The sequence below is a fragment of the Pundamilia nyererei genome, unplaced genomic scaffold, assembly GCF_000239375.1.
Source record: "Pundamilia nyererei isolate P.nyererei 1_Seehausen unplaced genomic scaffold, PunNye1.0 scaffold00072, whole genome shotgun sequence".
In the NCBI taxonomy this organism is placed as follows: Eukaryota; Metazoa; Chordata; class Actinopteri; order Cichliformes; family Cichlidae; genus Pundamilia; species Pundamilia nyererei.
The window spans coordinates 2,741,487-2,753,657 of NW_005187473.1; the positions used below are offsets into that span (position 1 = coordinate 2,741,487).

Genomic DNA, 12,171 nt, shown 5'->3' on the forward strand with positions numbered 1-12,171 from the left:
GGGGGGGGGGTTGCATCAATTGAGCTTTAAAAACTCAGTAAAGGTAACTTTGTTCATCTCAGGTCTAGTGATGGTTTCAGAGATTTACTTGGGTCTGATGAGCTGTCTTTCTAAGTATTACAAACCCTTTTCACCTGTCTTTCAAAGATGAGTTTATTATTTAAAGTGAAATGCTTGGTTAAAAGCACCCTTACTGTGTTGTTGTGTCCTTTTTAACTGTACCATTCCAGTTCTCATTATGCGGAAGTGGCATAGCGGGGTTTCAGAGTGAAAGCAATAAAGTTTTTACCTTCACACCAACTTCATGCTTTTTGTCGTCTTAGTTTCTGGCCGACTTACCTCAAAGTCCATAATAACAGAGAAACATCACATCAGACCACTTGAACATTAAAATATTTATTTAGTAAAATATTTAAAATAAAACAAAACTACATAAAATTATACAATGAGGTTTAAAGTACCTAAGTTTAAAACATTGGCGCCTCAACTAAAAACAATAATAAAGCATCATGATAAATACTGGTACAATTTTTTTGCATGTTTTAAGGTTTCTCTCCCATTTTGCATTACATAAACTTTCAAGTTGTAAAATGCAATGCTACACCATTTAAAAAAAAAAAAAAAAAAAAAAAGTGCACACATGAAAATTGAGTACAGATTTTCTTGACACATCGTACATAATTAAAAAGACACCTTGACTTTTAAAATTGTAAGAATTTGGCAAAAAAAAGGGTGGGTTTTTTTTGGCACTTTACTGAAATACAGAACTCTGGAGCATTCTTCATAGCTTGCAGCCATTTCTACTGGTTCCAAGAGTGAGTGCTGGCATGAGCTTTGTTTTTTGTTATTTTAAGGTAGCATGGGGACAGTATAAGCACTTGTTACCTACTGAAATGACTAGCAAAAAGAAATTCTAAATGCCAAGGTATCTCTTTAATTTGAAGTTCCACTTGTTTGCTGCGCTGATTGTGTAACAGTTTGTCTGTAAACAAATTAAGACACTGGAATGACGTACCAAGCTGCAAGTCTTTTCAACCTTTTGTTTAAACACGCTTTTTTCCAAACACTGACCAACTTTCAAGAGACACTCCTATTTACACTGGAGAATAAATTAATATTGCAGTTTCGGTTAAGTGTTTGTGTAGGTGTACAGGTGCGCTTGTGTGTGGTGCACTTCATCTTCAAATGTCAAGCTTGCGAAGACTCATTCTGCTGAAGGAATCTCTGCAAATTAAAAACAAAAAGATGTTAACGAGGACAAAAAAAAAAAGAAATAAAATACTAAGAATTTTGAGCTGTCACGAGAAGCTGACCTGAAATGTTAAAGCTGCAGTAGGAAGAAATCTAGAAAAGCCTAGTATGTGAAAATAGCTGACCTCCTGTAGCTCTACCTTCTCACAAGATGAGCACAAGCATATAACACATGCTTCATACATGCTACAAATCAATGCTGACCCCAATCTCACAGGCCTAGAGTAACCACCAGGCAACATATTGTGAGGGAAAACTATGTATTCTCTGGTTGCTGTAGTTGCTAGACTTTGCTGTCAGTCACTGTGGACTTAATTTTGAATGTCCCATTAACGGAGGCCTTGGGGCGTGGTCAGCGACTGCCAGGCAACCACTGGTTGTATATTCTGCGACTGTTTGGCAAGTGATTGGTGGCAGTTGCTAGCCATTTTCCGTTTTCCAGTTTGCGCTGCACTATTTCAAGATTTACTACAGCTCTGAGAGTAAATAGCATCTGCGTCTTAAATGAAAAACCACAGACGGCTTGCAACAACCTGCAGATGTTTTTAGTGCAACCAATTTCACTCAGCAACAGCTAGACCCCCTTGCCAATGAATCAGGGAATACACGTTTTTTCCGACTGGAGATGATTGAGTTATGTAATGTAGTATTTGATCTGTAACCCACTGCCTGTGATTGTTCAAAGTATTTGCAGTAGATTTGAAAATGCTACATGTTTAATTTTGTCAGAACAAACTGCCCCTTGTTTTTGTTTATTATTGTTAACTATTCTAACACTGTTATGTTTACGTACGGAGGTTATACCTCGTTACGTCAACAGATGATGCTCTTGTACTGCTGTGGAATCACTAGAGAGACAACTTCGGTGTCCTCTTGATGAATCCACCGTTTTTTTATAATTTATAATACGCCGTGCTCTCGAGCCTTTTTTGTGTCCAATGGCAACATAAAGAAGTTGCCCAGCCAAACTGCAGCTAATTTTGGCTGCTGCAATTTTAAAGCCCTGAAAAGCATATACATATACGTATATTTCCATCAGTACACCTTTTATCTGTAAATCTGTAAACAAAATCACAAATGCTCGACATCCTTGATTAAAAAAATATAACTAATTTATAAAATGAACGGACACACTGAAAAAATGATGTTCTGTGGGGTCTCTTCCTTACAATATAAAGTGCCTTTAGGCAACTTGTTGTGAATTGGTGCTTTATAAATAAAAGGTAATTGCATTCATTCAGATTTTACTAAGTCTGTGTGTGGCTTGGTTGTTCCCTTCATACAACAGGTAAATTCTTAACTGATAAATAAAGTTGCACGAAAAAAGTATGATGTATCCTTAAACATTTACAAATCCAATTCATTTTTAATTTCAGAATTAAAACTGAAAGCATTTCCCTCTAACCTGAACAGTGAGAAACATGCAAACGAAAAACAAAAACACAACACAAAACGTACTCCGAGAAGTCCAAACTACCTTGTCAAGCTGTCCGTTTGCTGCATCGTTTTTACAGAAGCAAAAAACAAAACAAAACAAAAGCAAAACAATTAAAAAAAAAAAAAAAGACTGATTTAACTTAACAACCAAGAAATTAATCTCTACTCTCACTCACATCGTTCATACACATGGAGAGAAAGCCTGCTTGGCCCTACCTGTGCGAGTTGACCTGCAGTACAGGCTTATAAAGCTGGGGGATCTTCCTGTTGATGAGAGGCTGCAGTGCCTCCTTCAGCCGGTGATAATTCCTCTCCAGCTCCCTCTGGTACTCCTTCTGGTCTGGACCAATCAGGCTCTTGTTTTTGCGTAGGGCATCCTCACACCTTAGACAGGGAAATATAGTGCGATACTGTTATGTAAATACACAGCACGTGTTCTCTGTTTCAAATAAAATGATCGACTGAAAGTCTAAACAAATTTGGTGAGTGAAGTGAAAACTTATAGCACTTGGGCGCTATAGTCTGGTTATATAGCAACACAGCAACCATCAGTGGTATCGTATCATTTTTACAGCTTGTACAGGGTGAGAGGAGAAGGTTTCAACTTCTGCCTAGAGGAAGGACAATCCATACCTTTTGGTGAAGTCTTTAAAGCAGAGCCGAAGCTTATTGTGGTGTCTGTACAATTTTGGGTCACTGGGGATCTCCGACAGGAACACTTGAGCTACCTCCAAAGGACCCTTGGAAAAACAGAACAATCTCATAAACATCAGCTTTCAGCTTTGTGAATCAGTAGTGCTGTAACTAACAGTTGTTGCATGCTAAAAATTCAAAACTTTACCTGGTTTACAGTTGTGCCTACTGATCCCTGAAGGACCATCTGCAGCATTTTGGCATCGGCAGGGTCCTGGTGGGTGGCAAATGCCAACTCCTGAGTCTTTTTCTGCATGTCCTCTATTGCCACTTCTATCGGTGTGGATATAATCTGGAAGAGTGACAGAGTGGTTGCATGAAAAGGCTGAACAATTTGCCTGTGAAGAGCAGGCAGACTGTAGACCTACTTCCTCTTTGTGGATGATGTTGATCCGTGTCTTGATGTACGGGAAGGCATGGGAGGTGGTGAGGATGGTCTTGCGTTTGAACTGTTCGTGCAGGTCCCCGTGTGCTCGCCCATCCAGGGTGAAAGGAGTGCAGTAGACGAAACGTCTCAAATTGTAGTTCTTGTCAAAGTATGTGATGCGGTCTTTCATTTCGTAAGTGTCAAAGTACGGCTCCACGTATGTGATCTGGATGAATGCCTAGAGGGACAAATGTTTTTGGGTTGGTTTTTTTTTTATAGCTAAGACCATTTCCATCCGTTTAACATATGTTCATCTCATTTATCAACACTAAACCTTATTTGGGTCCAGCTTGCACTTGTCCACAGGGTTGGAGTCCTTAATGACTTCTACCTGGTCCTCTCCAAATCGCTCGCCATAGAAACCCTACCAGAAAAGACAAAGAACAGAACATTTTACTCTTTCACAGAAAACAATTCGACTCATAGAGAGAGAACGCGAGCACAGCATAGTTTACCTCTAGCCTGTGAGAGATTTCAGCCAGCTTTGTGATGGCAGGCTCTTTGTACACAAACTCTTGCTCATCCAAGTCGCCAAACTTCGTACCATAAAATCCAACTCTGAAGTAAGTACCAAACATTCTCTTTCCATCCTGAACAGGCAGAGGGAAACATTGATAAATGGGTTAAAAAACGAAGCAGATCACCATCACCCTGCTACAGCATACTGTGATATATATACTGTGGAACAGTAAGCATTTGTGTATTTTTACTTTATTAGATTTTACAGCTCTCTTCACAGAGGCAAAGATGACAGAAAAAGATTATAGTTCACTGAAAGAAATGGTATGCCTACAATCTGATATATATGTAGCTATATAGCTACATATATAACAACAACTATTAGAAGTTTCATGCAGTATGTGATTAAATCTGTTGGTTCTGTTCTAAAAGCTGTATGTGAGTGTACTGAAGGTTCAGACAGAAAGTATGTGATTTCAACAACCTGTTTTTTTGTTTTGTTTTGTTTTTAAAAAGGTTGTTCAGCAGCTTTTCCACCGCAGTTAAGGACCTGACAGAACTCAGGCAGGTAGCAAGTATTTTTAAAGCCGAAACAAATATTGGTATTTTGTCATTTAAACATCTGACCTTCTGATATATCGACTGTTTCATGTGTCTGAAAGAAAGAAAAATCCCATAAAATAAATAACTACACAATTTGTTATATGTAGTTGCTTATTTACTTGTTTGCGCTCTACCCGACTCTGGGAAGTTGCACAGTGCCCTCTGGTGGACAAACCATGCAATATCAAATAGAAGAGTGTTTCTTCCATCTCTTTACATTTTTCTTTTTCACCAAGCAGTTATTTAAAATACAAATACCGACTGTCAAATAGCTAATATCGGGCGATGATACTGGCCTGCTAATAGATTAGTCAGGCTCAAGTACCAAAGCAAACTAGGTCAAACATCAGCAAGAAAAAAGTGCCAGGTTTAGCTCTTTTCCTTTCAAGCCCTCTCTTTTCAAGCAAACTTTCTTCTGACTGACTGCATTCTTGCAATCAGAAGGTTTGAAAGTATGTGGGTGGGGCTTCTGTGCTGCAGCTGCCAGCATAGAAAAAACAATCTGAACCCTGACCTTTGGGTCATAGGAATTACTTTCATATTATTAGCTTCTCATTATTTGACAGTTTGGTCCTGTTTAAATATTATTATAACAGTATATAAGCCAAAAATAAAGAAACACACGAGGTCCACTGTAAGTAAACACAGTAGACATTTGGGTTTATAAAATGGTCAGAAATCACTAGAAAATCTATATAATTATGACAAATACGAGGAATGCAGATGAATTGCCTTAATGTGCTTTTGTGAAAAATCCCAATCTAAGCCAGGAAAAACACCCCGCAGTGTCTGAAATGTATCTATTGTTGTCAACATGAACTCGACATCTCCTTTGCACCCAGCTTGTAAGTGCTTGTGTTCTTCATGTGTGAAATTTTTGCCCATGTTAAGAATAAAAACAGCTCAAGTTCACAGATCAAAGCAGCACCAAAGTTTTCTAAATAGAAGCCTTAAAGTCACAAACAGACAGATAACCAAAAAAAGAAAGAAAGACGGAGCGGGAGGGGAAAACGTTTGTGAAACAAAACAAGGCAAAAACTACTTCAACCTCAACCACCCCGTTACGTCTTTGGAAGTTGTTGACAGGAAAAACATCCATCAACTCCAATTTTTTTTTTGTTGCTTAGACCTCTACTTGGAAAGAAACATCCAAAGGGAAGCCCCAAGATCAATCAGCAGGTACACCATGAGTGCCCAGTGTGTAAGTGCGTGTATGGCAGGAAAAAGGAAAATGATGTGAAAATCTGAGGCAAATGCTACACAACTTGATGCACAAGATGTTTAGATAAAGCATCAGGGTAACTTAAGGGAATATCAAAAAAGATACAAGTCATGTATTGCTAGTTAAACCACTGATTTGAAAATGTTTTTAAACAGTAATTAAGGAAACCCTGTAAACTAAGAAACTTACCACAAGACACAATTAAGTAAAGAAGGAAGGGTCGGCAACCAGGGAAATCAAAAAGGGAAAAAAAAACAGAACAAATTTTAATCAGGATTGGGTTCCTCCAGAGAATTTTAAAAACAACACAAACTAACACACAACAGTAAAAATATCTCCACTGATTGTGAGAAAGAACAAACTCATTGTGGAGGATCCAGATCATGCAAAGGCAGACAGCGAAGAATTTAAAAAAACAAAAGTGAGGGGAAAAAAACAAATAATCCACAACCCTCGGAAACACACCATGCACGCTCAGTGCGCTTCCTGTGCTCTGTCCAATTCATGCAACAGACCATGAGAACTCAGAGGTTAATACTGTTAACAAAGGGACAGAATGCATGAAACAAAAGTCAGGGGTCGATTTAGTTTAAACTATTAAAAGAAAGGGCAAGAATAACAACCAATCAAAATCAAAAGGGATAAATCAAGTAATCCTGAGATTACTGTGAGTTGAACCCTCTTAGAAAACAAACTGCCTTTGGAGAATTTGGTTCCAGCCTCGACCCAAAGTCTGCAGCACCTTGCGTGTTAAAAGGCTCATTTAATTGTGTGTGGCAAGAATGACCCCATGGCTACAGCGGGATGGCTAACAGACACCTTTCATGTCAAAACAGTGCACTGAAATCGAGCCCTGTGGTTGAAGATGAGATGAAGTGTGACAGCTGACGCGCGTGTGTGTGCCCACCGACACACCCAGCAGACACATAGAAGATGAGGAATGGAGGGGGTAAAACGGTGGATTGTGCAGGTGATGCATTCGCTGAGACTTTTGTCATTAGTGTCACACACCATGGCTCCCATGCACAGCCTGTCAACACTGTCACATGTAAAGAATAAAAAAAAAAAAAAAGACACAAACACAAGCTCCTCTTGCAGTGTAAGAAGAGTGAGGAGAGAGGAAAACGGTGAAGGGTGTTGTTGCTTAGACAGCGAGCGTCCCCAGCGGGTAAAGGGGCAGACAGTTGATGTTGTCTGCAGATGTTAATGGATTTGGATGTATGTAACAAAGAAGAAGAATGCCAACAGCTAGCAAATAAAAAGATGAGAGTAAATAAAAAGAAAATACAAAAAGATAAACCACATGAGCAGGGCCAAGCAGGAGCTGTTTAGTCACCTACCTCCCAGCCAGTACTCTGCGTAACAAAGAGAATACAGGACATGTGAACGACAAGACGCATACGCCCTCCGACACGCGCACACACACACATACAAAGGATGTTACAATAAGGAGAATGAACGCTTTGAAACGAATCCAGGTTACTAAGTTGTCGAGCTGGAGAACAGAGCGTGTGACAGAAATATTCTTTAAAAAACAAACAAACAGAAAAACAGGGATGCTTTCTTTACACATGAATGTTTTTGTCACTATGAAAAAGTCTGCTTTGCAAGAGCAGTTGCTCTGCACACCAGATGACTGTAACCCGTCTGTGTCACACAATCCACACAACTGGCCTTTAACAAAAAATACAAATAAAAAAACACAGCTGGAATCCAAAATGTCATGCATGCTTAAGTTCATACTTCACAGAAAAGTAAAGCATGGTGGGTATCAGGCATAAATAAATATACTAGGATTTAACTGCCAACTGATAAGATCATGCAAAGCTGTGTCTGTGACAGCTGGTGTGTACGCAACATTAACTGGAATCCATTGTTTTTCTGTGTAGTGACTCATATCGAGACTGATGTATGTACATTTTGAAAGTCCTGCAGATAAGAAGCTTTGCTCCTAACATCCTTTTTTGTTAATTGGCCTTGATACATCTACACTGGCTGTTTAACATGGCAGTTAATCTGTGTGAGAAAAGTGTACTTGTGCATATATTCATATGACAAAAAAATTTCTCCTTTTCACTGTAAGTGCTGATCTTGATACTATACCGTAATTACTTAACTCTAATTCAACCGCACACGTCTTAAACTGTGTTCACTCAAGCAATTTTTTGCATGAGCCACATGTGAGAATGCAAAGCATGCATTATAAATATGAAACGATTTTTGCCCTGCTAGCTCCATAGAACAAAGTCTATGAATGTCCAATTAAAACTATGTTTGAAGAGAGCCCATGATTTTCTGGAGAATTCCTTTAAGCCCTGCCTCCTGCACCCTCTACCCAGGCATTGTGCCACGTAAAATAAAACAAAAACAACTGGAGTATTTCCAGCAGTGATAAGGTATCTGACATGGACTGCTCCAGACAATTTCCTGACCCGATTCTCCCGACACTGTCTGGAATTTATTTATAAAAACAGCTTTGGTGGATTTACATAAGAAAAAAGAAAACAGAAGTAACCTTGTGTATCCCAAATTGAATCTTCTCATAGCAGAAGTTAGACAATGAAAACAATAAATCTAGGTCACACTGAGATATAAAAAAATTAATCTTAGAATTTAATTGCATAAATTCAGTGTCAGCTTGGCACCACAAACTGTTGGGAGTTGTGATTTGAAGAAGTAGTCTACTTTGTGTGTGTGTTTACCTGATGAACAATTTTGCCAAAGGCTTCCTGTAGTTTACCATGTATGGTGGCTAGTTTCTTTGCGTCCCTGTTGGCTTCGTGAATCGGGATCAGTACCTTATAAACCTCATTCACAGCCTCATACATGCCGGCCTGGAAGGATGAACAATTATTTTAAATAATAGCAGGTAAAAAACACAAAACAAAGAAATAAGCATCGGTTCATGTTTCCATCGCTCACCATGGAAAAAGAGGCAGCAGCCTGCTCTAGGAGACCCACGAGACCGATCTCAGTGAAATATTTCCCTGAACAGATTCCCTCCTCGTCTGGTGACACTACATCATCAGAGACTGCAGATTCCTCCAGCACATTTGAAGAAATATTCTAGAGCACATAACCACACATATTAAAAACAAATGAAGGTTATGGTGCATGCACAGTCATTGTAAGAAATGTGTTTCTGTAGAGGAGAGACATGCGCACAAACAATACCACAGGAATGCTCCTACCTGGAAGGTGACACAGCCTACAGGAAGATATTTGCGGTCCTCCAGCATACTTAGGTATTCTGCCACTAAGGCAGCACTGTGCACCAGACACTGAGCAGCCTCAGCATGGTTGTTTCTCTCAGAGTGCTTTCCAGCCATGTTCTGGAGCCACGTCAGCCGCAGGTCTGGAGATGTCTGGTAACCTTTCGCAATCCTTTAAGTGGACAAAAATGCAAATGCACACACAGACCACACAGGAAATCACACCCACAACCAGATATTGACTAACTAACCAACTACAATGAATAAATGCTCTTTTAAGTAATCAAAAGAAATCGCTCCATTGCACATGGGTTTTGCACCTGTACATGAGATCTATCAACATCTCAGGATCTTCCTGGTGTTCCTTCATCTTCACTGTGTCAGACAGGATCATGTGCAGATTAAAAACAAGGTCCTGAACCTGAAAGCAAGAAAATACGGCTCAGGATAAAGAAGCTCCTTCTCCGGGATGATGACGTGTTTGCAAAGTAAAAGGTCCAGAGAATCACATCAGCAGCAATCTGGATATTTTCCCTTTTCGAGCAGTGATGGAAAACAACTAAATAGCGAACCCAGTACCTGATCTGGGAACGTGGTCTCCCTCAGCTCCAGATCCTCCTCTGCATAGGTAAGGATGGTCTTTAGAGAGCGACGGAGGAACTCCTCATTGAAATTCTGAGATGTTCCAACCAGCGAGGAAAGAGACATTGTCACCTGCATCTTTACTCTTGCAAAGTTCTAAAAGTTCAAGCAAAAAGAAAAAACACACATGTTGTCAAAGCTGTTGGCTTTCTGCCGACATATGAAGAGAGAAGGAAACACTATACATATAATTTCTAAAAAGATATTAGCACAACGTCTGCTTTCAATAATGCATACATCAGTAACTGAACTAAAGTTTGCTATGACTGCACAGTTTGGTATTCAGATAAACCAGGTGAATTAAAGTTAACAAATATGTTATTTGTAATAGTACAGCCACATTCCACAGCTCTAACTTGTTCAACCCATCACCTCTGTACTTACATTGCCAATCTCAAAGTTTTGCCTCATGAGGAGGTAGAGGGAAGCACTGGCATGGGATCTGATCGTGCTTATGCTGCTGCTGCAGCTCCTCAGCAGTCGCAGACACAGATCAGCACACTGCTCTGTTTCTTCCTCAAAGAGTAGTTCGGGAAACTACACAGGCAGAGAGAGAAGTATTTATTACTATGTAAGCCTGGAAGATGAAATAAGCATGCTTCACACATAAAGAAAGCCCAGTAGTCTAACCTTAGATACCAGGGCCCTCTGTGTGGCAAAACAATGCTGAAGGTAGAGGGCGCTCTGGTTGCAGGCCATGCTGTGGAGCAGCACCTTCAGCACTCCACCCAGGATACTCTCCTTGGATTCCGTTACTGATGCCGTCTGGAGGGAAAAGGACTTATAAGCAGCTGTAATAGGCCTCTGAACACAGCCTGACTGGGAATATATGCCTGTTTCCATTTAGTGTGGATACGTCTTCTTCGCTTACATACCTGTACAATAATCTCCAGAGTATCAAGTATTATTAGATTGGCCTCTGTTGCGAGATTACCATCAATAAGAGCTTCATGTTCCAGCTCTGCTCTCGTCCTGCACAGACACAAGACGACGCCGTCACAAACTGAACTCATACATTGCGGTGTTGATGATGTGCCACTGAGCGCTGCATGAGCTTCCAGTCACCACATTAATCCACTGCACAGAATCATGAACAATGAAGAAAATTTAGAGGAAAAACATGTTATGTGTGGTGTGGATGCTCAGCCAGCTGTGTCTAAAACACAAAACAGTATGTTTACGCTATTTGGTTTTTTCTGGCAAAATCAAAGAAAGCCCTACACTGAGAGACAGTTAGCCTAAACCTATCTGCTCTTTTCTTAGAGGAAATATGAAAGGCATTAAAAGACTGGCATAATTTAAAGTTAGAAAAAAGCAACCCATTATTCCTGATCTACAAGAAGAACGCAGTGGCTTTTATTTTGTTAGTCTACATGTCCTAAAATGCCTGTGATTGAACTGAAACAATACAGAACTGAATAGGTGACCGATAAGAAAAAAGCTTTTGCCACATTTGACTTCCCCCCCGGCAACATCAACCAGGGAGCAACATCAGTCAGGACCCCAGAAAAACAAGCACACTGGTTAAAAAGCAGAACAGGCCCACTGCAACCACTACCAACCCCAATGCAGAGTTTGTTGTTACCAGGACAGAGGGACTGATGGGACAAGGGATTTGAGGGTCAGGGCCAGGATCAGGGGGACTCTCTTGGTGCTCTGATGTGCATGTGTGAACTTAAGTTAAAATGGAAAGGAAATGAATGTGAACAAATCACTGATTGCATTAGTTGCTAAAGTGTTAAAGCATCTCACTCAAAATTATGTTAATTCGAAAAATTGTTCATGACTTGGTGAAAGCTAAGAATCAAATACAAGCTAATCAGTTCAGTCTGCATCCACTTCACCTGTCGGACTTCCCACATGCATGGCAGGACACCTTAAAAGAGGCACTAAAGCAGGGAGGAATTTAAAGGAGCACACAGCAAATGTGGACCATACAATACCTGACTGATCTGTGACTCCTACATTAACACACAGTGACATGAGAGAACAAATGGAAATTAACAGAAGACAAATGCTGGAGCAGAAATGATAAAAGAACAGGAATTAAAATTAAAACAGTAAAACAAAAAGACATAATGCTATATTTTTTGTCATCATTGGACAAAAAATATTGGCAAAAAGATGCAAAACCTTCAAGCTTTAAGCTCCCGCGTTATAGAGATACTTTTAGATAAGAGATAGAGATACTTTAGCTAAAAGTCTGCACTGCAATCACATATTGA

The 12,171-nt window shown here is 39.8% G+C and overlaps 1 protein-coding gene across 18 annotated transcripts in view; it reads right to left on the minus strand.

Annotated features, from left to right (window-relative positions):
- Positions 1 to 647: 647 nt before the first annotated feature.
- dock7 (dedicator of cytokinesis 7) overlaps positions 648 to 12,171 on the minus strand; it is a 45,776-nt gene continuing 34,252 nt past the window's right edge. For 7 of the 18 annotated variants that reach the window (XM_013911809.1, XM_005736999.1, XM_013911805.1 and 4 more), the window contains 17 exons: positions 11,890 to 11,907; positions 10,822 to 10,918; positions 10,577 to 10,711; positions 10,331 to 10,483; positions 9,884 to 10,042; positions 9,625 to 9,725; positions 9,284 to 9,476; positions 9,015 to 9,158; positions 8,795 to 8,926; positions 7,433 to 7,447; positions 4,264 to 4,389; positions 4,083 to 4,172; positions 3,750 to 3,986; positions 3,530 to 3,673; positions 3,322 to 3,428; positions 2,905 to 3,072; positions 648 to 1,224 (listed from right to left, as the gene is read on the minus strand). In XM_013911809.1, coding sequence (XP_013767263.1) covers positions 1,182 to 1,224; positions 2,905 to 3,072; positions 3,322 to 3,428; positions 3,530 to 3,673; positions 3,750 to 3,986; positions 4,083 to 4,172; positions 4,264 to 4,389; positions 7,433 to 7,447; positions 8,795 to 8,926; positions 9,015 to 9,158; positions 9,284 to 9,476; positions 9,625 to 9,725; positions 9,884 to 10,042; positions 10,331 to 10,483; positions 10,577 to 10,711; positions 10,822 to 10,918; positions 11,890 to 11,907 — 2,062 coding nt within the window. In that variant the 3' untranslated portion in view covers positions 648 to 1,181. Of the gene's footprint in view, positions 1,225 to 2,728; positions 2,749 to 2,904; positions 3,073 to 3,321; positions 3,429 to 3,529; positions 3,674 to 3,749; positions 3,987 to 4,082; positions 4,173 to 4,263; positions 4,399 to 7,432; positions 7,448 to 8,794; positions 8,927 to 9,014; positions 9,159 to 9,283; positions 9,477 to 9,624; positions 9,726 to 9,883; positions 10,043 to 10,330; positions 10,484 to 10,576; positions 10,712 to 10,821; positions 10,919 to 11,889; positions 11,908 to 12,171 lie in introns of all 18 variants that reach the window. The other 11 variants (XM_005737004.1, XM_005737001.1, XM_013911811.1 and 8 more) reach the window with 4 other exon arrangements.